The sequence below is a fragment of the Numida meleagris genome, chromosome 1 (assembly GCF_002078875.1).
Source record: "Numida meleagris isolate 19003 breed g44 Domestic line chromosome 1, NumMel1.0, whole genome shotgun sequence".
In the NCBI taxonomy this organism is placed as follows: Eukaryota; Metazoa; Chordata; class Aves; order Galliformes; family Numididae; genus Numida; species Numida meleagris.
The window spans coordinates 106,442,402-106,470,144 of record NC_034409.1 but is presented as its reverse complement, the minus strand read 5'-3'; the positions used below and the strand labels follow the sequence as shown (position 1 = coordinate 106,470,144).

The following is a 27,743-nucleotide window of genomic DNA, read 5'->3' as shown; positions in this document are numbered from 1 at the left end:
ATGCTACAAAATCATGTCTGTATAAAGGAAATAAAGCTCTTATGTAGAAGCCATTCACTTGCTGTGTTCACACAGTGTTGAGTCTAATCTAAAATCCTTAATCACTCTGCAAAACTTCATATCCAAGCTCAGAAAAATTACACAGCTACTGGTTCAAAGGCAGTGGAAGTTCCTTATATGGAAAGAAAATGTGGCTATGGATCAATGTGATATTAAAACAGCATAAATACTAGCTTGAGCTGATTTTCAGGATATAGTCTTTAAACTGTGCTACTTGACAGTCCTTCGATGACACAGAAATAAGTGATTTTGGCCACCAGTTCTAAAAATTGTGGTCCTGGGTGATCTAAACAGTGTAGCAGTGGTTAGTTTACTTATAGACTTATATCATTATGATACTCAGTGAAAGACAAAATTATGGAGGACTGCAAAAATTGGGAAGACCTGCAGTTTTTCCACTTCTGTTTTTCTTTGGTAGTGTATGTTGATTTAATATGTACTTGGTTCATGTTCTCATCATGAGCAGCATTTCTAAGGAAAAGATGTTATGTTTGGCAAAGATGTATTTTGTAAAATATATGTAGCTTAGCATATCTAGGAGAAAAATGGAAACACTGAGAGTAGATTAAAAAAACAACTGCATAAGAGAACCTTTTGAATATGTTTGTTATCTGTAATGACATGGTGGCTGATACGTATGGTTTTGTACTCTTTATATATATTGCAGTATGTCATGAATTTTCTGTGTCTTTCGATAAGTACTCTAATACTGAAGGAAAGTCAAAATGTTAACAATAGTATTTTGTGCCACAGGCATGATAAGAGATATTCCATTGTTGAGGAACTCGAATTATTAATACTGCAACTACTTTTAGCACTGCTTGAGAAGAAATCACTGATTAAACATTTGCTAAATGTCCTCTGCTCTTGACGTTTTTTGCTGTCTATCCCTAAGATTTTGAGAGTTGGATCCTTTTGTTTCAGGCTCTGCAATGCCTGATTTGTGCTCCATGCCACAGTCCAGCTGTGATAACTGCTCACACAAAAGGATGTATGCAAATAAGTGAGTTCTTAAATACAAAATATCTGGATTTGATGTTCATACTACCTTAATTCAGGTGTTGTAACTGGTAGGATGTAATTACATTAGGTACTGATATCAAGCAGCTGAAGGATGTTACCAATACATGGCTGGTGAAACACAACACTGCAGTCAGCTGCAGAGAAGGAGCTGCAGAGAAGTGGATCTGCTGTTTGATTCAGACATGTGATGCACAGCCAAAATATGACGCTATGCCTCAGAGTCAGAATAGTGATCCTGAATTGCAGTCCCCCTGGTTAATGTCCACTGTCCCTCTAAATGATACCCAAAATGATCCATGCTTACTTGACATTTTTGGAAAATGGGTTTCTCAGAGGCATTCCTTTGTGTGAGGAAAAGTTTACATGTGGAAGCAGGTATTATTCTCAGTTGAAAAAAGCTGACTTTCAATATATAAAGTCTTAAACTTTGTGTTAGAGTGAGATTATTTCCATTTTTTTTGCTAAAAGCTGTGGGTGACACCTTTGACCATACTGGAAAATGGTTCTGCTTGTGGTCCCTAAATCTCAGGCATCCCAAGAGACTCCACGCCTGTACGTGAACAAAAAGAGCTTGCTCACTGCTGCCCTATAAGCAACACCCTCTGGGCACAGCTACATAGGATGCGGTCTGTGGCAAAATATAAATTAGTGAACAGAGAGGACAATGGAGAAAGAAATTTAAATTGAAAGACAGAAAAAGAAGATACCTAATGATCGATATTTTTTTCCATGCCTTAGAGATATGTGCTATATAGACATTTTACTTGCTTAAAATCATGCTGAAATAAATGTTAAATTACTTAGGATTACTGAAGTATATCGCTTGGAGAAGCATCCTTTAAAAAATTCAGTGTAGAATAACTATGCCACAGAATTAAGATCTAGATAAGTTTTCAGCACTCTAAAGTTGTTTAGTCAAATAAAGTTGTCTAGTTTAAATCTAATTCTACATTATTTCCAAACCTGATAAAATCTGTTTGAAAAAGAAAGAAGACTTTTCATCTTTAAAGGGGAAAAATCATGAATAATTTCAAGTGAAAAGTCAGTTCTAGGACTGTGAGATCTTGCTAACGTATAGTAAGCAGGGAAAAAAACAATGAAATTGGATAAATAAATGATTCGTTGTAAATTATTTGTGGGGAATGGTGCATCTTCTAGTTACTCGTCTATCTTGCTGTTTTGCATTTATAATGATTTCTATCGTTGTTGCTACAAGACCTCTTCATTTTATGAAGATTTGTTCTGGTTTCTCAATCAGGTGAAGATAAAAAATCTTGGCATATTATGTTCCAATTATAAAATGAAAAACTACATAAAAGATATTTCCTACAGAAATGAAAAGCTGGTCATTTGTTCAGTTGTACAATAGAGGGAGATGGTAACTGGACTGAGAGCTGAATTTTTATAAGTATATTCATAAACTTTTCTGTTTCCTGCTTTTTTAGTCTGGAGGAAACTGAGCAAATGGGAGTTTTCTGACTTGTTTCTCTTCTCCTCCATTTCCCACTCTGTGAATGGGTCATAGTGCATCTTGAACCTTACAACCTCTGGATATTACCCAGGTGTTGGGTTCTGATAAGGACTTAAATATTTTCTATGGTAATTTTAATCTCTCAGCACATTTACCTTGATAACTGTGAAACCCGAAAACACATTTGAGGTTTGGTGGCCAGTCCTGACTGCCTCAGCTCAGTACCTTTCAATGTTCCTTTCTGAGCTTTTCGTATTTGTAATTTTATGTGTTCTTGAAGTGAAGGCTGGGCTGGAAGGAGAGTCAACTTTTAGGTTCAGTTATAATTCTGTGCAGAAAATGATACACATGCAGAGTTTCATTTCCCAAATCAATATGTGGCAAATATAAAGCATTTACTGTTTCCCTAAAAATATTTTATCTGGTCTGAGGTGAATGTTGTTTAGGATTCATCTCATCCATGCCTGGTCAGATAAAAGTGTAGAAGTAGTCACAGTATACTCCCTAATAGCAGGACTTGTGGTAGATACTGATGGCAGTTTGGTTCCTGTCTAACTGAACTTTTCCAAGCAACTGCCAAAAAATCTCTTTTGCACATGCTAGCGGAAAATGTGCATTTGAAATACATTATTGTTAGATGTGCATGTACGAAATATGTACATGTGAGCATATATTTAAAAATGTTTCCTTAACGGTGATTTTTGGAAACTTAGGTTCTGTCTTGTCTTGGAGATTTAACATCATAAATGCTATTCAGAAGTGTAATGAGTCACCACATAAACACAGAAGCACTGGTGTGGTAGATTTACATGCACTTGGGAAAAAGAGACACAGCTTTTCGATCAGACTAATGGCTTGGAAGTGGCTTCAGGAAGAATGCTGGTAATCACATTTGACGGTCTGAATTGATGGCTGATGGCTTGTAAAGGGCAATGCACTGGAGTGATTTCAGGGAGCTTTTAATAATGCTTAGCAAATGATCAGGCTGCACAGTCAATCGCTTTGTAGATGCCAATATCCTTCCCCACCTCCCAGTAAGTTCAAAACAATGAAAACAATAAAACAAAAGGAAGCAGAGAATTGCATGCTTAGTCAAGATAATCATAATATCTAGAAGCAAAAAAAAAAGAACAGATTAAAAGAAAAGTAATAATTGTAATTTTCCCTTAAGATTTGGATGCTACTTATGAACTCTTGTAGAATCCGTTTTCTATTTATAGTTGGTGTGATAAGCCTCAAAACCTACCAAAACTGAATTCATGACCAATATTTAGGAATAAAACTGTGTTACCTAGCAAAAGGGCACTGAGGAGCAGACACTGATTTTTGCTTCCCTGAATATGGATGCAGTTTCCAAGATCTTTCACTTCAATTCTATTGCCAGATAGCAGACTTAGTGGATGGCCATAGCCTCTTAAAAGTAGAATCCACACATCTATTCCACCACAGAAGATCTGAGAAGACCTTTTCTCTCTTCATCAATTACATTCTCTGCAAAACTTATCGGAGTATCTGAAAACCTAATAAAAAGTCAGTGACTTTGTATTCCATGGTCAAGAATATTTAAAATAGTAATGATTTTTGAATACCTCTACTTCAAGATGAGTTGTAATACTCAAAAATGAGGTGATCAACGTAATTGTATGTATTATTTCCCATCATGCTTTGCCCTCAGTCTTAGTTTTAGCTTTCTGAATTCCCTGTTGCCAAGGGCAGTATTAGACAGACTGGTGAGTACTATACTACCTGTAGGAAATTGTTTGGGGAAGAGTCCTGTAATACTCTCTGCACATATGAGCTATGGTATTGCATACAGTATGTAATAATATTTTAATTTCTCATGTCTAGAAGATTTTTTCAAGTAGCAGTGATTAGCGTGTTGGAGTATTGCGACTGAACAAAGCAGATTACTTACTCACCTGAGAATTTTTGAATCCATTTCCTTTCTTCAAAAATCAGTACAAGACAGTCTAGCTTTGTGAGATCTTTTTGTCCCCAGCTTATTTAGATGACGGACTGCAGAGACATTACGTATTAATTTTGGTTAGCACCTCATAGGATTTAAATCTTTTAATGGTCATTCATTTTGCAAGATTTACAGCTTTGTTTTTCTGATTGTGAGATTGGCAGAATGTCTTCTTCCAGAGTAAAGTCTCTCAATAGATTGCCTTTTTCTCCAAAGCTAAAGCTGGGAGGCTCCACTGTAGATTTCAATTTTCAGGGAATGTATTGTGAATAATTTTGAGTGAGAGACAAAAACGACTATTGTCATCCAAGAATCTCTTAGAAAACTTCAGGATTACTCCTGCCAACAATTTGTGCTATTGGCTTGAATGAATAAATATGGTAATTTACTGTCTGTTTCTACACATGCTCTGTGTCTCTGCAGCTCCAAAAAAACTGGAATAAGCATCTGTTTTGTTATATTTTCCTTAGGTTCAAGTTTATGGGGTGGTGAAAGGATGCATACACTGACTTCTGTTTCATCAATGACTTCTAAAAAAGGAGAAGTTTAGATTGGGTGTAAGAAATAAATACTTCTTGGGGATGGTGGTCAAGCATTGGAACAGATTGCCTAGGGAAGGAAGCCCATCCTTGAAATATTTAAGAGATGTCCAGATGTGTCACAAAGGGGCATGATTTGGTGATGGTACTCAGTAGATCAGGTTGGTGGTTGGACTTTATGATCCTGAAGATCTTATCCAACCTAAATGTTTCTGTGATTCTGTGATCTCATGCTCACCTGCATTTCCAGCAGATGCAAAGGCATTAGTTATTATTAATCAGTAGTTGTTAATAGACAGGTGGTAAACAGACTGGAAATATGTGTTAACTTTCTCTGGTGATAAAATGGGTAGTTTTAAATATATAAATATATATATACTGTCACTTTTATTTGCTGTTAATTTCATGAGGATGTGACCATTCATGTCAGTAGTTTGAGTACTAGTTTTTGGTAAAATATTTTGTAAAGAGAGAGCTTCGATAAAAATCAGAGAAGAACCCTTAGTGCTCTTGTGGACTAAACGCATATGAATAACCCTTCACTACATTATTCCATGTTACCTTATAGGCTCATGTTCAGCTAGTCTAAGTTGTTCTTACACCACTGTACCCTCAAATATCTGAACTATGTTACATTGTGCTATTACCATCTCCTGGGAATCTAGCTACTTCCCTACTTATTCACCCCACCAGAATTTCTCTTCCACCTTGTAGTACAAAATAAATAGTAAATTAGTTTCTTTCATTTTCCACACTTCTTCATTATAACAGCCCCTTATAAAAGGAAGCCACCAAAACAGTGTATATCCATTGTATGTGACTTAGATTTTCAAAGTCAGAAAACTTGCATTAGCTTGTTGGTGTTTTTGTTAGTGCTGCTATTGGTAGATAGAAAAGTGGTAGTATTATACTCCAAATTTCTATTTTTTGAAGAGTTTGGAGGCCAACCTGTTACTTTTATATGTTTGCTATAGTTTTTCCAGGCCAGTTCTGCATCTTAGCCTCTCATGTGTAAATTACTAACAGTATTTAAACTAGTTCTTAAATCTGTCTCTAAATTATTACAACTGTGGTAAGAACAGTAAGCAGAATACCTGTCCATCCAAAATCTTTTAGTAGCTGTTGTTACAGACACACTGTGGCATGAATAGCCACAGTATCCAAACTGTAAATTGGAACAGAAAGCAAATGTTTTCACTGTGTATGGGCTCTTTTAGTGGCTTTGATTAACCCTGTAGTTTTGCAAAGTATGACATGGTGCATGAATAGTGATATTCATTATTATCTTCTATCCTTTGTACACACATCTCAAAATATAACAATAATGTTGTCTTATTTTCAAGAAATGATAGATGGACTGATTTTCTGTTCTCTCTGTTTCACTGTTACTGACTCCAAATAAATGCAAGAAATATGTCAAACTAGACTGAGGTATTTTCTGAAGTGAAGCTCGGATAAGTTCCATGGGCTACACAAAGTGTTTTGTCCTTGTAAATCCTTGTGCAGAGTTCGAAAGAAAGCAAACAACGACGACGACGACAACAACAACAACAACAACAACAAAGAGAAAAAAAGAAAATTGAAAATTTTTCCCAACTGTGAAACCTTCCATGGTCAGAAACTCTGCTGAAATGGGGATATAAAAGCAAAAAGTACCTTTGGCTGCCATTAGAATTTAGGAAAAAAATTACCTGGGTCATCAAATTCAGTTGCAGGATCATACATGCATAATACTGAAAAGTTCATAGAACATCTATTCTTATTCCACCCCACCCCACCTCCCCTCAAAAAAAAAAAAAAAAAAAAAAAAAAAAAAAAAAAAAAAAACACAGAAAATGATCTTAAAACCTTTGACATACAGAATCTAAAATTATATATATATTTATTATATTTGAAAATATAATAAATAATAATTTATATTTATTATATTTAAAAAATCAACAATATGATACAGTGAAGAGCAGGGATGAAGAAGCTATGTCCTCTAACCCTCCAGTGACAGGATAACTCTCTCATAAAAAACTTCCAAGCAATGCAGAGAAAAGTAGACCACCCAGACGCCCTTGCCAGTCTACTTTATATCATAATTCTGTATTGATCCCAAATTAGGAGACTTTCTGCAATCCTGAGCATGTAAACAACAGATGCCAATGAAGCACTTTGGGTTTTCTAAGCCTTTCCATTTAGAATATCGTTTTCTGCCCAGTATCCCCTCACTGTACTGCATGGTCAGAAGGCAACAGACTCATTACAGTACAGTCTGGAAGAAAAAATATCCCCAAGTCCTACAGATAATTATTAGAAGATCTGATACATAGGATCAACAAAATGTGATTTAGTAGATGCTGAGAAAGATTAGCAAATGCCAGTTTGCTTGAACTGAATGCTCAACACTTTTCTTGTGTTAGTCACTTCCATCTCCTCCTCAGGCTCCATATTGAAACAAGTTAAGTCTTCCCTACTGCTCTGTTCGGAAGGTTCCAAATCTTCATCTAATCTTCTCCAAATGTCTAGACTCAGTTTTATTCATGACTAATTCAAAGCCATTAAATCTCATTCCAGTAATGCTCTTTAAATTCAGTAATTCTTCTCTCTCCTTCCCTGGTGTATATACTTCCAAACACACACACACACACACACACACACACACACACATATATATGTAAACATTATTATTGACACATTTATTACTGCTTTTTATTTAGTAGTGTAAATAAAACAGCTTATTGATATCCCTTCTAAAATCATAGGTTCTCTTTTTACCTAAGGACTCTATAGCTATTCTTGTTATTTTTATTTCAGATGTCCTTTGTGAGCAAAATCAACCTGAATTACAGATGATATTCTACAAGAGCTCTTATCTACATCTTATTCAATTCTTCTCTTTGTCTGTCAAAACTCTTTATCTGTTTAATCTTACAATCATAGACTAACGTGAAGAATATCAGGTTGGCTTCTGAGCAAAATATGGCTTTTATGTTTAACTGAAAGTCTATTTTAAATTGAAAAAAAAAAGAGAAAATTAATTCTTTCATAATTCTCAAAGAATAAGTAATAGGAAATCTCAAGTATCTCTGCTAATTTTGTAGCACAGATTTGATTCTAATCCAGACTGTAACCAGGAACTAAAGAAATTAGAAGGAAGAGTATGAAGATCTGGATCTAAAATTAATTCACCATCCTCAGCCTGGCCCCTCCAAGTCTCAGAAGAATTTTGCTTTATCTTTAAGCACATTATGTTTGGATCAGGCTATCAGGAACTACTGAGACCAGTTCTTGTTCTGTGTGAGCTAATTTCCTGCTGTAAGTATTTTTAATATTTGCTTTGTTCACTTATTGACAAACACTTTCAATGTGTCTTTCAATCCCCTGTCTCACTGTTTTAGTACAGAATATTCTGATATAATTATTCGAATTCAATACATTTGACCTGGTCAAGAACCCAGAAGTAATGATAAAGTTAGATAAATGGTTGCTCATGTGTGCTGAGAGTTTCTTTGCTCAGAGAATTGGTACTGCAAAGGGAGACAGATATGAATGACAATATTCAGAGAAATAATTTCACTGTGAAATTTTGGTTAAGTCAAGTTAAAAACCAAAAGCACGTGTCTTTGAATTGTTAGCTGGCGTCACATGCAGAAGTGTTCCTTCTTGAAGGAAATCCTTATAAAGCTGTGCACCGCAGTTTTCTTCCGGGAACACAAATGAAGGAATTGGGCTTCTCAAAGGGAAGTGATGGAGGCAGTTGCAATGGTAGCTGGCTTCTATTTTACCACAGTGAAGTGCCTAATTCCATCACATCTGCAAATTCTCGCTTTCTTCTCAACAATCCTTTAAACTGTTTTAAGCTTACACATTTATCCTGGAATTTACTCTAGAATTCCTTCATCCACTTCCTAATTTCTGGATTAATTGTGGCATTTTTAATGACTATCCTGATACTTAAATATTACATTTTCTATCTATTCTGAATGAGTTTAGTTTCCACTTTCTGACAATGTGTGCTGTTATATCTTCACCTGCTCAGTTAAAAGGCTTCCCTAAGACTTCTAAGCTGCCCTCTTAAGTCTACCACTGTAAAGTTGAGTTTCCAGTTCCCGAATCATTTTTGTAGGTCTTTTCTGAATCCTGTCAAATATTCAATATTTTTTCAGTTTTGTGAAATTTAATTTTTCATATTTTTTTCCATTTGCTTTTATAAGTGTTTCCCAAAGTAGAGCACAGAAAACTGCACAGTTACGAAGTCTTCAAAGCTATTGTTTTGAACTTATATTTTATTCATATGGCACCCCTCTACAGCAGGCAGTGGGTCTTCAGCAAGCTCTGCCCCCAGCTTCTTGTGGGCCAATGGCTTTTCCTGTCATTAGCTCTAGTTCATATATTATATATCTCATCTATAATTTACTATAGAGAGGGACTTTCTATTATTTATCTCCTGCATGAAGACATTCATGTGCACACATGCATACATGTGATACTTTCTTACATAAATACTTTTATTAATATATAAATATTTAACAGAGGTCATAGTCTAAGCAAATAATGCTCTTTAAATTTTTTTACCTCCTAATTTATATAATAGGTACCGCAGGGCATAATCTTATAAGAAACAGGTGGTGCATCTCCACAGGATATTATTTTATATGTGGGAAAGAATTAAGATAATTTAAAATTTTATCATCTTAATAAAAGTAAGTTCTATTTCCAGATATTCCAACTTATTCAGAACTCAGCATCATTTAAGATATGGTGTTGGCCTTAAAGTTATATATTTTTTAAAGAGACAAGATTTTTTTTTTTTTAAGCATTAAGCACTGGAGACTATTGGATGGGGCTTTGAGCAACCTGGTCTAGTGAGAAGCGTCTCTGCCTATAGCAGGAGGTGAAACTGGATGATCTTAAAGATTCCTTCCAACCTAAACCATTCGATGATTCCGTGATTCTATTTCACATATATATTCTATATTCTATATTCTATATTCTATTGTGTGCTATGATGCAGTGTTAAGTTGGGACTGGAAAACAGATTACTGTGGTAGTCCTGAACAATCATATTATATTTCATGTAAGCATTGTCTGTCGTTCAGAAGACAAGCTATCAATGAAGCTTTAAAATACGCAGTCTTCAACCAGTCTTTCCTGTGCAGAATAAAATTCAGTGTTAGTTTTGTCTGAATAAGGGGAGAAATATGCCTGGGTCTTAAGAAAGCATCATCTGAATTAAACAGAATCCTGTGTTGCAGATTTCCATTTTAATATATTAGGTCCCTAAAAAAAAAGTGCAGATGATATTTGAAATGAGGTTAATCACATCACTTGTCCACGGACGTTCAGAGACTTGCATCTTCTATTTAAGTGGGAAATGCTTCTTGGAAATCTTAGATAAAAAATATCTCAGAAATTACATGCAAAAGGGTAGCTTTTTTTGAATGGTTTTTCAAGGCAAGAGGATAGTCGTTAGTGAATAGCTTTACTTTTGATAATGTACTTTCTTTACCTGACTCTGTTTTTGGATGGCTGCATCAGCATAATAGAATTTGAAAGTAGATTTATAGACACTAGGCAGGCCTATAATATGGAGTCCTAGTCACCCAAGCAAGATCAGGTCTCTCCTTCACCTTGTGTAATCTCATGAGGATAGGCTGTTGCTGTGCTGCAGAAGAAGCACTAGGCAGGTAATAGGAAAAAGTGTACAATGGTTTAAGTTTTAATATCTCATTTTGAAAGATCAGATTGAAGGAAGTCAGTGTAACAGGTTGGTCACAATCAGGTCCCATCCAATCGCATACAATTAATTATTCAGGCCTTTCTTTGTGATGTTGTCAATTTGAACAGAAAAGCTGTCAGCTGCCGAGTCTCTATTGAAGACCAGCCTTAAATCATTGTTATTGAACCGATCCTTACTAGACTCTTGGGCCAATGTTCCTGTCAGAAAGAAAAAAGAAATGAAGCACACTATATTGACTTTTGACTCTTTGGGATATTATTTATTTATTTATTATCCTATCATCTTCTGCATTCTTTGATCTGCAAGGTGCTGTGCTTTTTACCATGGTCCCTCTGCTCCAAAATGAACGCAAGTCAACGAGACTTAATTAACAGGGATTGTTTATATGTTACACTTTCTCAGTGAAAATGCTCTAGGGAGAAGATACCACATCTTGACTGTGGACATGGTGTGGAATACAAATCCTAGGGTCAGTGACAGAAATTCTTGGGGTCTTGCCTAAGAGAATTTAAATGAAGGGAAACTGACTTTCTCCTTGAAGATAAAGACTGTGAACTGTGAAAGTAATAACGCTGACCCAAATAACAGTTGCTCAAAAGATTGAACCAATGCGGAATTTGCTTAGAATGAATGTCATGCAGCTGTCAGATTTTGCTACATTAATTTTCTCTTTATAAGATTCATTTATGGCTGTTCACATCTTTAAGCCATTGGCTGCCTGCAAGACTATATCCAGATTATAGTTGAATATCAAGAAAAGGGAAGAAAAATAGGTTTAGTTCAGAGCTTTTTCATCATTACTTTTTCACTGTCTCATTTTGAAAAACAGGGATAATTATTTTAAGTATTCTCATTTCAGGGACACCAGCATTTTTCAAGTGATCACTTAAAATGTCAAGTCCACAAAACTGCAGTATGTTTTCTCAGTACAAAGAAATACATTGAAATAAACTCAGTAAATACACCTATATTAGATGCCTTTGTCCAAAAAGAGTACTTTTAGACCTTATGTGTATAAAGCACTGTGAGCAGGTAAGAACAAACCACAGATTCATCACTGTAAATCCCTTTTCAGCCCTGTTCTGATGGTGAAAGTAACACACACGTGGTTCACATGTTCATAGTTTTCATAATGCTCTTTTACATAAAGGTGTATTTCATGTGAATGAGCTAACCCTACATAAAAAAAATTCCATGTATGCACTTGATCTTTATTGTTCTATATGTAGAGTTGTGGAGCTTGTCATGGATGTGTCTGCTTTATAATTTGTACACTCCAGCAGTTGTACTACATCAACCATGAGTGCAAAGGATGCACTTTAGATTCTGCACATCTAGGACTGACTGAACATGCTGTACATTTGCAGGCATTTCTTTCAGGTCAGTTCTGTTCAGGCAGCTTCTCTGCCATTCATATGTTCTGGGAATGTGAGAAATATTAATCATAATCATACAGATCTTGATATATAAATGTTATTAACATGGTCAAGGCCATGTGTGCTAATATTGTATGATGAGGACAAACAAGGCTACTCTGACTCAACATGTGTTTTAATGGTCTTTGGAAATAAAGAAAGAGAGAATGACTGCTCAAGAAGACTGCTTAGGGTCCAGGGAATGCTGATATCTCTCTGTTTTGATAGTGATCTTTTTTTTTTTTTTTTTTTTTTTTTTGTAAAATCTGTTTTAGAAGTGGAATAACTTTATATGCTATGTATGACTCTTAGACAAGGTCTAATATTTAGGACATAAATAGTTTGTAGTAATTTGGTCTAAAATGCCTCTGTTTTCTTGTAAGAATCACAGAATCATGGAACTGTAGGGGTGGGAAGGGACCTCAAGAGATCGAGTCCAACCCCCCTGCCAAAGCAGGTACCCTACAATAGGTCGCACAAGTAGATTTCCAGATGGGTCTTGAATATCTCCACAGATGGAGACTCCACAACCTCCCTGAGCAGCCTGTTCCAGTGCTCCATCACCCTTACCATAAATAAGTTCTTCTGCATTAGTATGAAGCTTCCTATGTTCAAGTCATTACTCCTTGTCCTATCACTACGCACCAGCAAGAAGAACCTGGCCTCATCCATTTGCCTCCTACCTCCCTTTAGATATTTATAAACGTGTATCAGATCCCCCCTCAGTCTTCTTTTCCCCAGGATGAACAGACCCAGGTTACTCAGCCTTTCCTCATAGGGGAGATGCTCCAGGCCTTTTATCATACTTGTTGCCTTCCACTGGACTCCTTCTCGGAGATCCCTGTGTTTTATGAACTGGGGAGCCCAGAACTGGACACAGTATTCTAAATGTGGCCTCACCAAGGTAGAGTAGAGTGGGAGGATCACCTCCCTCGACCTGCTAGCCATCCTCTTTTTAATAGCTCTGTAATGCACAAAAAGTAAAGTCTGCCTGCATACTAAGTCCCCACACACTGATGTAATGCAACCTGGAATCAATTTCTGTAGGAATTGTTTGCATTTATTTCAATGCAAAATCAGTAGGTTTTTTTCCCCCTTCCTGTTGATTGTATGGGTTGATTGTATTATCTAGTATAATACTTAGTTGCTAATTTTCTAATATTCCATTATGTGGTAATTTCATTGAATCACAGTCAGCAGGAGTCCTTTTGTTTCAGAATACAATATGGAACAGAATTTACATGCTTCTGCTGCTGTTATTGAGATCTTGGTGCTGTGCCTCTTCCGTTTAAAACATAGCTTCACTAGGGATTAACCTGTTATGCTTTACAGGGACCCAATAAATATCAAGTATCATTCTATACTGAGGAAAATATATATCAAGTTTTAAAAGATGGGACTAGCTTGATAGGAGACAATTTTAAAGATGCAAGCATATCAGCAATACTCAGAGCTGAATGAAGTTAAATACATAAATGGAATAAAGCTCTGTGCCTTGCCTAGGTAAGGGTAAACCCATCACAGAATCGCGTTTCCCTCATATTCTGTGGCACAGTGTGCTCAGAGTGAAAATCAATGTGTGTGAGAGGGGACAAGTTTCTAGAGAAACAATAATATACAGCCAATGGTAAGGGAATTAAAAAAATATATACTTTTAAAGAGCTGTTGAAATGTAGTTGTATAGACTTAACTCTAACATCTTGTTGAGATAGATGGAAATGTACATCCTTAATTGCTTTTTTCTTTCTTTTAAAAATTATTTACTGAATGCTGGGCTGCTGTCCCCAGGGGACTGGCCAAGGGCCTCAGGAGGGAATGATTTAATTTAGATTGAATTCCTAGTGGAGTTACTTCTTCCCACAATGAATATTTTCAATAATTTTTATCTGAAGGACATGACTTTTCATTTTCAAATTGACAAAGAAATAAAATAGCTTCTTCCCACACAATTATCCCTAAAGGCAAATTAACCTGTTTGGGTTTCCCTATTTTTAAGTCATAGGGTAAAAGTAATACACTAGAATGTACCATATGAAGCTTTATCTGTTTGTTACCACAAACACTTTAAATAAAAAGTCTCAGTACTCAGATGTTGTGTGAATCTCTGAATAGAGTTTTTCAGGAAGGGAAGGCAGTACTGTTCTGACTTTCTCATAAAGCTGTTCCTTCAAGTTGAGATGCTTAATTACCTCCACAGTTACCTGCAGAATAAAAGTGGTTAAACCTGTGGAGCCATAAAGCTGCAGCTGCTTTAATTAATGTAGCATAATATTGATTATTTGCAGTTAGTTAAAATAATTCTTCTGCTGGTGGCAACTGTAATTCTGGGCATGCAAGGCTGTGATTTATTCTGATCATATTGTCTGTAGCAGTATGAATTCTGCATATACAATGACTTTGAAGCTATAAACTATTAAGGTGCATGCTTGATGATGGTGACATAAACTAACTGCTGTTAAGACCAGGGGAGACAAAGGTTCTCCTTTTATTTACAAAGCAAATTCTTTAGTGTGTTTATATTTATGTGCAACTAGAAGGAGAGATAGGTTGTTTCTTGATGTTGCAAAGAATAAGGTGCGTGTTTATCTGTGTTAAGCTACTGGTCAGCTGCAAGCCAATATTTATTTGGGATGCACAGCAAAAGCCTGAGAGAAAAATTTTAATCTTCTAGACAACTCCATATATCATGGGCAAAACTGAATTCTCTTTAATCAGAGCCCTTAAAGCTAGCTAGTGATTTAAAATTATCTGCTTTCTTTCTAGCTGAAATGAGAAAAGTAGCTTCTACAGCAACGTGTGCAAGAACCCAAATCACCTAAAACTATGTTATTAAAGATTATGGCAGTTTTATTTAGTATCCTGGAGGACTGACAGTTAACAACAGTGGGCAGAGAACTGTAGCTGCTTATGCCTAATATATTCATAACAGATCAAAAAGGTGAACAATTAAACAGTATATGATCAGTCACGCTTATAATATTCAATCATCAAGTAGTAACAAGTAACATAACATAGCCTGTGTATACAAAAATACAGCTCCTGTAAATACTTATGCTCAAAAAAAGAGATTATGTTTATTTCTCCTCCATAAAACTTGAATACTGCATACATAATATAAGTGAAATTGGTACTGACAATTTGCATGAAATATAATTTTGCAGCCTCAGATACATGGAGGGGGCAATAAAATGATCCTCTCTGTGGTCTGATGTGTGTAATCTAAGAATTTGGTTTTCAGAATGGCCATTATGTGAACATCTAAACTTATTCAGAAAATGATAGCATTGTACATATAATAACACTAATGCTTATATGTCTTTCCTTGTTCTGTGGTTACAGAAACACAAATGAACTCATACTACAGTTGAATTTAAAGCAGCTGAAACCATGAATAATGATAGCAAAAACTTTCAGAACCAGTTTTGATTTTTGAACTTTGTGTTCAGGTTTCATCCTGCGTGAATTTGAATACAACACGATACCACAACCATTGTTCTGTGGCAGTGCTGTAACGGGGTCAGCAGATAATCCATCCCAGCTCAGTTTATAAATCCATAACTAGAGGTTTATTTCCCTTCTTTCCTCTTCTCCTTTCCTCCCTCCTTTTATTTCTAGCTTTATTTCTTTTGCTGCTTCCTTTATTTTCTTCTTTCTCAGTCTCTCTGTTTCATTTAAGTTTTATTTCACTTTATATTAAAGAAGTAGGTAAGTTTATTGTCTTAGCATTGTGATACTGCATGCAAAAGTTTAAGGGAGATTGGAAAAGTGCAGCTATAGCACAATCTCAAGTATAAGAGATAGTAAATCATTTTGGAATGGAGGAGTAAAAACCATGGTATCAAGATATGACTAAATCCATTTTCTTAAGAGATATGCAAAGATAAAATTTTGGTCCCTAATATTCCTGAGAAGTGTAGGTGCTGAAATAATGATACTTGTATGCTAACTCTACCTCTTTTAGTTTTTCTGCTTTCAATGATTCAGTAGAAAATATTTCATGACTTTGTTCCTTTTGTCTCATGGTGTTCTAGGGAGATGGTGATGATGGTGGTGTTGGGCCTCCCATACTTTGAGCATTTCTGGCCTCAGCTGACTGAGGGGCAGGATGGCAGATCAGTAACTGGTTTATTTACATCCCCTGAAGTAGACTGAACTGCCAACATAATAGAGGTTTCCTGAGTGGGGATCTGACTGAGGTAGAGAGCATGAGGGGGGTGAAAGAAGGTGTAAGAAAGCGATGATGTAAAAAAAAAAAAAAAAAATTAATAATTTTATTTTTCAAGCTAGTTCTACACAAATTTTGGAAAGTTAAGACTCAATCTATCTTGCAATTACAAGCACATCAGCCATAATGTTGGAGACTTTCGTAAATGTCCTCAACTTTTTGCAGAAAGAGAACCTCAGATATTTTTTATTGAACTCAAAAGATTGTTTGCCCACACAAAAAAGAAAAAAAATGACTCATTTGAGGCTTCTGGCTTGTTTTATGAATTCTCAAGTTTAATTTTGAGAGGGAAGGCTGCCATAAGGAAAAGGGGAAATGCTTACTGCTATGGAATTGAAGAAAGCTTCAGACCTACAGGCTCAGTCTAATGACACAGATGTATTTCTGAGAACTTTAAGAAGTCTGGAACAACAGTTCAAATGTGCCAGTAGCCACTTGTCATGGCTTTTATGCTTATTTCTTTCCTTCTGTCAGGATAAATTGGGAAATCAAAGACCTTAATTCCTCATGAGTGACATCTCCCTCTGGTGGCACCTGAGAAACTTTGCGACTGATTTTTTCTCTCAGAAGGTGAATCACACTCATGGTGGCATCTCCAATTACCAAAATCCACATCTGTGAGAGTTAAGAATTAGGCTATGTAGTGCAAATAAGTATTTCTTTCTTCTCTGCCCTTCAGGCAGAGGTGGTAACACAAGGGAGGGTTAATGTCAGTGTAATTGGTTAAGGAAGTTAATTGGCCTTTGGCTGCAGGGCTATACTGTAGTTTCTCTCCTACTCCAGTTCTCCTGAAAGTTAACTGCAGATTGTATCCCTAATAGGGACTTTGTAGACCCCAGAACTGAGAGAATGTGAGGAGACAGAAAAATCAGTTTTATCCTCTCTAAGTTCTGCTAGCAGGGCATGTAAGCTTGGCTACATCTCTGAAGGGGAAGGCTGTGCTGCACGGAGGAGCATAGCCGTGTTTGGACCATCTGCACCACCTACTGCAGGCAACACTCCAGGTGTTTCATGTAGGTTGAGAACACTATGTGAGTGTTACTTGGAAAAGTGAAATCCTTACCTTCCTCCTTCCCTACACTTGTTTATTTCCTCATCTATACTTCGGTTTGTATATGCAGAGCACTGGCAGGACTGTGACTTCAGGCTACAGTTTCAGGATGGCTGCTTCTAGCACAATTTCCATGCCCAGAGAAGCAGATTGTTTTGCTTTGAGAATGATGTTGCAGCAGTGCTATAAAACTGAGTTGTAGGTTACTCTCTGTTTTGGCTCTGTAGGAAGGTTTCTCCCCTTGCTTGCACAGGTCCTGCTAGAAACTTGCTAGCAGAAGCAGCTGTATCCAGTGGAGGAGACAAGTACAGCTGATAAAAGTTTATTTGTTCTATATTATCATTTGGCACACAATTAGAACAGCCGTCTGTTCTGTTAATTTCTATCAACCTAATTTAGACAGCAATAACATAATGCCATAAGATGTATTTCCAACAAAGTGAAAATCAAATATGATTTTTTAAACTATCTTGAGAATAGCATTGCCCCTGTTTAAAGACTAACAGCATGCTGAGGGAAAAAAAAAGCATGATAAAAGAATAATTAATGTTAAAGTTTTAAAATATTCTCATTGTCATACAAGAATATTTTACACTCATTCTACAGGAAAGTGTTCACATTTTCTTATGAATTATACATGAGAACAATTTCACATAGAAAACCTAAACAGAATTATTTTAACTTATTGCTAAGACCTGTAAAATTTTATTTTAATCTTTGATATCATACAGTTTAATGGAAGGTATTAAAACCTTACATAAGAGCAATTTCGTAATTGTTAATGTGACCTCTTCTCACTTAGAGAAATGAATACGTGATTTACGAATGCAGCTAAACTTTAATGAAGTCACTAGGTTATTCAGAGTGCTAGTCAGCAGATAGTAAAATGAGAGGTATGCCTCTAAAATGTCATAGGATTTGGGGCCCTTGGTTGAGGTTGATCAAGCATAGATATAACCCAGTTTCCTTCTTTTTCCTCTTTCTTGTCTTAAGAATTTTACTTCTTTGAAATATATATCTTCAGAACAAATTATTTTATAATATCTTAGATGAAAACATGAAGATTCATTTAATGAATGAAATTTAGAATCATATAATCTCCAAGGTTGGAAAAGACCTCTAAGACCATCCAGTCCAACCATCTACCTACCACCAGTATTTCCCCACTAAACCATGTCCCTTAGTACAACATCTAAATGTTTCTTGAACACCTCCAGTCACCTCCAGTGACTCCACCACCTCTGTGGGTAGCCCATTCTAGCAGCTAACCACTCTTGGAGAAGAAATTTTTCCTAACATCCAACCTAAATCTCCCGTGGCACAGCTTGAGGCCATTCCCTCTTGTCCTATGGCTAGTTACATGCGAGAAGAGGCCAACCCCCAGGTCTCCTCTGAGCCTCCTCTTCTCCAGGCTGAACAATCCCAGTTCCCTCAGCCACTGTCTATAAGATTTGTGCTCCAGACCCTTCACAGCTTCGTTGCCCTCTGGGGCCCCTCCAGGGCCTTGATGTTTTTCTTGTAGTGAGGGGCTCAAAACTGGACACAGCACTCGAGGTGCGGCCTCACCAGGACTGAATACAGAAGGATGATCACTTCTCTGCTCCTGCTGCAACACTATTTCTGACACAAGCCAGGATGCCATTGGCCTTCCTGGCCACCTGGGCACACTGCTGGCTCAGGTGCAGCTGAGCACAGTTGACCAACATCCTCAGGTCCATTTCTTTCACACAGTCTTCCAGCCACTCTGCCCCAAGCCTGTAGCATTGCCTGGGGTTGTTGTGGCCAAAGTACAGGACCTGGCACTTGGTCTTGCTGAACTTCATCCCACTGGCCTCATCCCAGCAATCCAGACTGTCCAGATCCCTCTGTAGGGCCTTCCTACCCCTAGGGAGACCGACATTTCTTCCCAAGTTGGTGTCACCTGCAGACTTAGTGAGGGTGCACTCAATGCCCTCGTCCAGGTCATTGATAAAGAGACTGAACAGAACAGGCCCAATACTGACCCCTGAGGAACACCACTCATGACCTGTCGCCAGCTGGGTTTAACTCCATTCACCACCACTCTCTGGGCCTGATCATCCAGACAGTTCTTTACCCAGCAAAGAGTAAAGGAAATAGTTAAGGAAATACATGTTGATGAAGTACACTAACTGCCCAAACGTTGCTGTAATGGTAAATAAACATGTGGTTTGTTGACTTATCTAGGAAAGTTGGATTGTGTGATAAAGGTATCTTAGTTGAACAGATAGTTTTTCATACAGCCAATACTGGCATCAAGAAATAAAGACAATAGGTTGTATCTACAGAATGGAGGAAATCTGTCTTGTAAGTCTGGAAAAAAAAAGTTTTTGATAAATAATCCAAGGAAGTTAACATCAGTAGGAGGACTAACACAATTCGTGGATGCATACATGGAAGGAAAATCTATAAAAGAGAACAGTGACATTTTGCATTCACTATTACCGGTACTGTTAATTAAACTAATCCGAACTTGAAAAGAGCGTCAAAAACTTGTTAAGGTGCTGGGCAAAAACTGCAGGAATATTTAAACGTATGAATTATTCACATTAAATGAGTGAGGAAGTTCAATCTATATACCTAATTAAGGAGAAATGTGGTTTAAGATGTAATTTCCTCATGTACTTAAATGGGCAGAAGATTTCTGACTGTAAAATCTTTAATGGAAACACAGTGAGTTCCAGTAGCTGGGGTCAAAGTCAGACAGACCACAAACAATACTCTAACTTTGAAAAGTAAGAATAATTAACCACTGAAATAATTTACCCAGGAGTATCACATGCTCTCCACTACAAGAGGTCTTTAATCATGACCAGTGTCTTTTTAAAAAAGCTACAGCTTAACTTCCAGATATGGATTTGATGTAGGAGTTAATGGGTGAAACATGAAAGGTGAGAATAAATGACTTTAATGGTTCTTTCTAGTCTTTGGACCTATATATTTTTTTCAATCTCACAACAAAGCAAAGTTATGTATTAGCGACAGATGGGACCTTGGAGAAAGAATGATGGGTTCAATTCTCGTGTTTTTTCCACTGACTTATGTACATCAATCCATATATCTCAATAAGCTTATTTGTAAAACTTTCAAATTTAAAAAAATAATGTGTTACTATGCTTGTCTATGCAAGGCAAAAGGTCTTAAGGGCTCTTAATGTCCTTTGAACCCGTTAAATGAAAGACATACTGCAGATATTGGGCCAGATCTTCAAAGACACCAAGCAATGAAAACCAAAATAGATGTAAGCTTTCAGCACATCTGGAAATCAGATTCTGAAATTATTATAATCAAGTTTTCAAAGCATTAATATAAACATTTATGAGGGGGAATAATAAATGGGAATTATAAGATATATTTTGACACTGTTCATTTTAATTGTTGTGAAGGAGGCTTGTCTGTCTTCCTCCCTTGAAGTCTGCCTACAGCCAAACAAACGGAAAGCTCAGTTTATCTGAAAGGATGTTTCATTAAAAAAAAAAATCCTTATTTGGCATATTAAGTAGGTAAGTCAAAAAAAATTAGACTTTGTTACAGCAAAAAGAGAGCGATTAAATTAAATGCGCTTCAAGAACAGAACACTCCCCTAGATCAACAGGGTAATAAAAGCTTGTCGATCCCCATCCTGGTGCTTTTCTAAACACTTTTTGAAGTACAGAACACAGAACGCTCAATGCTTCAGCTTTGTCACAGTTGACAGCCTGTCGGTTTTAATGAAAATACTCTCCATTTAGAATATGACAGAAATTACATGCATTTCCCCTTTTATTTTTCTGTCATCTTTTCTGTCTTGCATTTTTACAGCAGGAGTTGGTTATTAAAGCATTACATAAGTATGCAAAATATATTAAGAAGAAGAGAAGAAAATGCTTTAGACCTGCAATTATATATAATGTGTGTTTGTGAGAGATGCACACTGTAGGATAACATCTGGTGTGTGGCAATCACTTTTTATTTTCTGTTATCTTTAAAGAGGGTGAGGCAAATTCTCTAGCTAATGCATTAGGTGGAAGTTTTATTATACAATTGCCTGAGTAATTTCCAACAGAAAGATGATCTAAGCAGTGTTAGATAGCTCAAGTACATTCATAACTTCTCCAGAAAACATAGAAGGGTCATACTGACCAATTTCTTGGCTCTGCATATCTTTCACAAACTGCTTTTAATAAGTGGCAAACTTTTAATAAGTGCACCAGCTGTGGTTGACCCAGAGACCTAGATGTGTAACTGCACCTGAGGAAGCTTGCTGGCAGGAAACCTGCAAATGTGAGGCAGTGATAGCCACAGTGATAGCCCACAAGTCTGTACAAAGCCTTCAACCTGGCAGTAGCTGCCCTACGTGTTTCCTTGGCTTAGATTCCAGTGTAAGTATTAGTGAGAGCCATGTGTGTTGTGTTGAGGTACTGAGGAAGTGGACTTCTGGCCCTTTTAAGGGAAGCTATGGATTTGATTCTTTGTGACAAGCTTATCCTAAGAGTTACTAGTGATAGCCTGTATAGCACATAACTGAAAATTATGCAAGTTTTAGCAAAGCAGGCAGAACATAATTCGTTAAGTTTTGAACATGTTTGTGCAATCTTAAACTTGTGCCTACTAGCGGTCTCCAGTAGCGTGACTCTTTGTAGAATTAGAATTATGTATATTTAGCAAAGCTGAAATTGGAGCCCAGGAAAAGGAAGTTACGTGAAGCCATTGTACAATGGGCACATTTCTACCTCCCAACTGTTTAGGTTCCAGCTGCTTGATACAAATGCACAATCTGTGCAGGTTTACTGGAGGGAGCAGACATATTGCAACCATCTCACTAGCACCTTCTTAACTCACATGTCTTTCTGGTCTTGTGATGTTAAAGCAGCTGAGTAGCCTATCCACTCATATACACCACAGTTTGATAAATCTGATCTGAGTGTTGATTGGGCTCCAGAGAACATGTCTGCATCATGTGTACAGCCCCTGCTGGCAGCCCTGCCAGCCAAATGGCATTGCTGTAGGCAAGCACACATCTGAAATGGCTGTGCTTCCCTACATACAGTGCTGTATAATGCTCACACAGTTGGAAGGAGAAGCAAGAAGAGATTGCCTTTGCTGCACACCCAACATTAACGCCTAGTAAAGTCCTTAAATGTGGTTCCTGTCTCCTGAAACTGTGATTTTATGCTGCCTGCAGACTAAGGCAGACAACTGTGCCTTAACTACCTTTAGTCCTTGTAATATGTTTCGTGGCAAAGGTAGATTTGCTTTTTGAATATTTTAGCTGTGCAGAATCTGCATGTGACACATGAATCAAATAACCCAGGGTTTTCGCACTGTAGCTCTAAATCTTGTTTCTTGTATGGAATTAGTGGTGAAGGTAAACCTTGTAAAGGAAACAGTTGCAGGGTACGTATGTGATGAGGAGATGGGGTGAAGTAGGCTGAGTAATTATGTTTGAGTAATTGGGGGCCATGAAAGGAAAACTAAGAAACACTCAGCACAAGATGTGATGTTGTATTTAGGACTTGTAGTGTGAGAGCCACCAAAAATAAAAATGTTCTCTGGCCATCAGGTAGTATTACCTCTAGCACTAACCAATTGCCTGCAGACTTGCAGTCCAGATGTTTTCTGGTTGCTAGTAGCTGTTAGCTGCCAGTTATTTGTAAAAAATGTAATTAATATTTTTGGTCAAGCCAAGTTATTTTTCAGACTAGCAAATAAATAACTTGTCAGTAATTCAGAAGTTTGGTAGAACATTTTATTGATTAAACCTATTAATGGTACATATTGTTTCCTAAAAATGTCAACAAAACATATTCTAATATAAGATGCAGGATAGCTTTGCTTTTCTTATGTAACCTTTACAGTGCTGCACTTCAGACACCTGGCTGTGAAACAAAGAAATATTAACTACTCACATGCTTTTCCTACCATGCTCAACCAAACATTTATTTCCAAGTAATAAGTTGAAACACAAGCTTTCCATACACAAGCACTTACATTTTCAGTGCTTTTTCAGGAGTAACCTGACTGCTTCCATGCTTGTGCCTTGACTTTGAGGAAAACAGGATCAGGCAAGACAAGTCGTAGGCATGGCTATTTTATAATTCAGTATACATACAATGAGAGAGGTAGGCTGAGGTTGCTTGAGGTATTCTGTGTTTTAAGGGTCAGTCTTGTCCTAAGCTGTTTTTTTCCACTTCTTTTAGATTGTGATTTAAAGGAGATTGCTTTCCATAATGATGCCATTTCCTTTCTGTCTTTTATCTGCTGGATTACTTTCCTACTGACGCAATTGTCAGCAAGCACCTTGACTACGCTTAATTATTTAGAAGTCATTGCTCAAATGGAGCGCTGAAGAAAAGAAATATTGCTTACTGCATATTACTGAATATGTGTTTCATCTTTGTGTATTCTCTCCTTAGTCTGGGAGACAGATATTTTATAATACAAAGGTACAGGTATATATGTTTTAACAGCTATCAGATACTTAGAGAAAATTAAGATAATGTTGTTATCTTGTCTTCCATTTTTTCCTTTTGTATTTTTTCTCTAGTGTAAAAGTTTTAGAAAAGCATACATAGGTCAGACTGCAGTATTTTTAAACAGAAAAAAGTGGTCAGTTGTGAGGCTTAGGTTTGCAGTGCATTCCAACAATATTATTTTCCATTTATTCTAATACAGGAGAAGCTTTGGAGTAAATGTGGAGGTTGGCTTTTTTGTGTCCTTGACCTTAGAACAAGCATCTACAACAGAAGAAATGTACCTGTGCAGCTGTCAAATGATCAAAACTGCAAGTGTGTACATATGTACCATGACATTTTCCACATGTTCTGGAGTTAATAATAAAAAAAATACATATTTGAAGAGAATTTCAGCTACATTATTTTCATTATCAATGAACTCTGGGAAAAATGGTGACCCTGAACTTGTTCAGTTTTAAGGGGCAACTGTCTTCCTGGACTTATTTTTCTCCCTGAAATAAACCTTTCTGTGTAGAATTTAAACAAACAACAACAAAAATAAAAAAAAGTCCTGGATTATTGGATAACACATTCCATGCTTGTATGGTTTTTTAAAGCCCTTCTTTTAGACGCAGAGCCTGTGTACCTGCTTACATTGTGCTTCTCTAATTACAGACTGCAATTATTCTAAACTGTACAATTCTTATAGAGAATTACCATATCACTCTACAATGTTAAATTCTGATGGCTTCAATTCTTTACTCTATATTCTATTTCAGATATCTCTCAGATGCTGTTTTGTAATTGTGATATATACTAGAATAGCCTTCTTTTCTTCATTCCTCACATTTTCCTTACAGATCCTTTTCTTTTTAATAAGAAGTACAGGTGTTTATATCTTTATATGCATTTGCAGTGAGCAGACTTATAGCAGGCTGTTTTTAGACTCTGGAAATAAAATCTTCAGGACGCTCTAGCCTGCATCTTCACTCCTCTGGTGTGAGCAAGCAGAACACATCAACAACTTGCAGATATTTTAAATGCTGTAAATTATTGTGTCTTTCAGGACCTAGATTTCTCATCACATCCACGGGAGCCTTGTATATTTTAGACGTACAGAATGAAGACGGACTGTACAACTATCGATGTATCACAAGGCACAGATACACTGGAGAAACACGACAAAGCAACAGTGCAAGACTTTTTGTATCAGGTACTGCCTTATAAATATAGTGTTGAAATAAGTACTATATATGCCTCTCTCTAGTGTGCTGAACTGGCAAGGCAGGATCTTGTGCCCATATGCACCAACAACCAAATTTTCTATTAAATGGAAGGTATAGTTGGATCATTGTGAGGTTATTGCTGCTCTCTATTTTAAAATCCTTTTCTTTTTCTGTTTCCCTGCTTCTACTCAATATTTCCAGAGAGCAGGCAGGGTGTACAGCTTGGCTTTGGCATTTAGTATAGTGAGTTTTAGTAGGTTTGGAGTGCTTTTGAAAGGACTGTGGATGGGATTTATCTCATTAAAGGTAGACATTCTCAGTGAAAGTATCCAGTCCCCTTAGCTTCCCTTTTGAAAACAAAGGAGATGCACAGACACTTCAAGCAGTAACGTGTCTGACCAGCTTCAGCTGTCCATACTGAGGTGAGATGAACAATTTTCTTTTTGTTAACCATAGCAGGAGCTCAGAGTGTTTATCTCAGCTGTAGGTGTCTCAGGTTAGCTGAGGTGCATCTCAGCCTTCTTTTTCAAATGCTCCTTCCTCAGCACAAATAGTGCTTTCTGCTGCTGCCAGGAGGCATCTCCAGCCTGAAAGGAAATGTGACCATGCCTAGGACACTCAGAGTGCTGCAAGTAAGCAGGAGGGCTGGTGGGAGGCTTATGGGCAAATGGCCTAGTGCAACGGTAGGAAAATTTGAAGGTAACTGGAGTGTTTTCACTTTTTCTTTTGAATTTAAATCATCTACTGATTATTGTGTGTGTGAAGAAGGATCCCTCCTTCAGCAAAACACTTGAGCTGGCAATATGATATTGCTCCAATTTCCCCCCTACCCATTTTTTTTAGTGAGAGAAGGTGCTAGTTGTGGGTGAGGTGAGAAGGAAGAACAGCCTCTAGGCATGGGTTTGCAATTTACTCTCAAATACATCTGTATAGAAATAGCTCTTCTCCATCTCCCACATCTGCTAGGCGCCTGTGACTATATTTGCATGTGTGTGAATCTGCAGTTGTATTCCCTGATCCATAGTTAGCTGACTGTAGGCTCTCTATTTCTTTCTCTCTCTTTCTTTACAGAAGACAAGTCTACCATCACACTGAATGCCTCACTGAGGTTTTTCTCCTTTTCATTGTAACTAAGTTGCCATGTAACCTAAACCTAAAGATCCATCTGAGTATCGCAGAATCACAGAATTGTAGGGGTTGGAAGGGACCTTTGGATATCATCAAGGCCAACCACCTGCTGAAGCAGGTTCCATACTGTAGGTTGCACAAGAAATTATCCAGGTGGTTTTTTAGTATCTCCAGAGAAGGAGACTTCGCAACCTCTCTGGGCAGCTTGTTCCAGTGCTCTGAAACCCTCAAAGTAAAGTTTAATTTTCTTCTAGAGTTCAGATGAAATTTCCTGTGCTCCAGTTTGAGCCCATTGTCCTGTCACTGGCCACCAATGAAAAGAGCCTGGCCCCAGCAACTTGGCTTGTGCCTATTAGATATTTACAAGCATTGATGAGTTCCCCTGTCAGCCCTCTCTTCCCCAGTCTGAACAGTTCCAGGTCTCTCAGGCCATCCTCAAAAGGGAGATGCTCCAGAACCCTTATCATATTCGTGGCCCTCCATTGGACTTTCTCTAGAAGTTCCCTGTCTCTTAAACTGAGGACTTTCATAATCTAACACTGCGGCCATTCTCCTTTTGATGTTATCCTCTTCTTTTTTGATCTTTTTATCAGAAAACAAACAAATGCAATGATTAGGTCTCAGCAGTCTGTCCTCTGCTTGAGAGCCCTAAGGGAGTCAGAGGCGAGCACAAGGACTTGTATAAGTAATATACTTCCTGCCCTCCTCCAGTATGAACATTGCAGAAATATTTTGGAGCCTTCTGAACACATAAATCAGTACTTAAAGATGCTAATGCTAAATAAAGTGTGATTGCTCAGGTTAGAATCACTTACCAGTCAGATCTGGAAGTTTCTTCCTTGATTTCTGTCTCCGGTGGGCAAAACTCTGGTGTTTCCTTTTCCTGGACAGATGAAAAAATATTTTTTTCTGCATAGTAATCTTCCTGCTTTGGTCTTATAAAAATAGGCAGGGTCCTATCCTTCTAACTGGCTCCATAATATGGTCTGCTTCCGTATGAAATCATGCTAAGGCTGAGCCAGTGGTAACATAAATAAAATCAGGCTTGTATCTTGGTTACCACAGGAAAATTTTAGTTATTTCACTGAACAAAAGGGGAGAACTGAAAGCTCTGTATTGTTTGTAATTCATAATAAGTGCTCTGAAACATGTGCCCTCTCTGGACTGTCCCCTTCTGGTCCCCTCAACAGACCAAAACAAAATAAGAAATGTTACCTGTGCGTAATAACTGCCTTTTTGAATTCTGTGGGATTAAGTGTTCTCCTTTAGAGCTATACTGAGCTCTGCACAGCAATTACGAGCAGAGTTTTACTCTTAATACTTCTCTAACAAGTTTTATTTGTCTTTAGAGGAATTTATTATGTTTTAAATTATTAAGTCCTTAAAGAGCTGAAATCAGAGAATCCACGAGCATAGTTGTGAAACGTCCGCTTGCACAAGACTTACGTTTTTGCCTGCC

At 37.2% G+C, this 27,743-nt stretch overlaps 1 protein-coding gene across 5 annotated transcripts in view; it reads left to right on the top strand.

Moving 5' to 3' along the window:
- DSCAM (DS cell adhesion molecule) overlaps nucleotides 1-27,743 on the top strand; it is a 463,977-nt gene that overhangs the window by 256,480 nt on the left and 179,754 nt on the right. For all 5 annotated transcript variants that reach the window (XM_021405879.1, XM_021405906.1, XM_021405915.1 and 2 more), the window contains one exon: nucleotides 24,997-25,143. In XM_021405879.1, coding sequence (XP_021261554.1) covers nucleotides 24,997-25,143 — 147 coding nt within the window. The remainder of the gene's footprint in view (nucleotides 1-24,996; nucleotides 25,144-27,743) is intronic.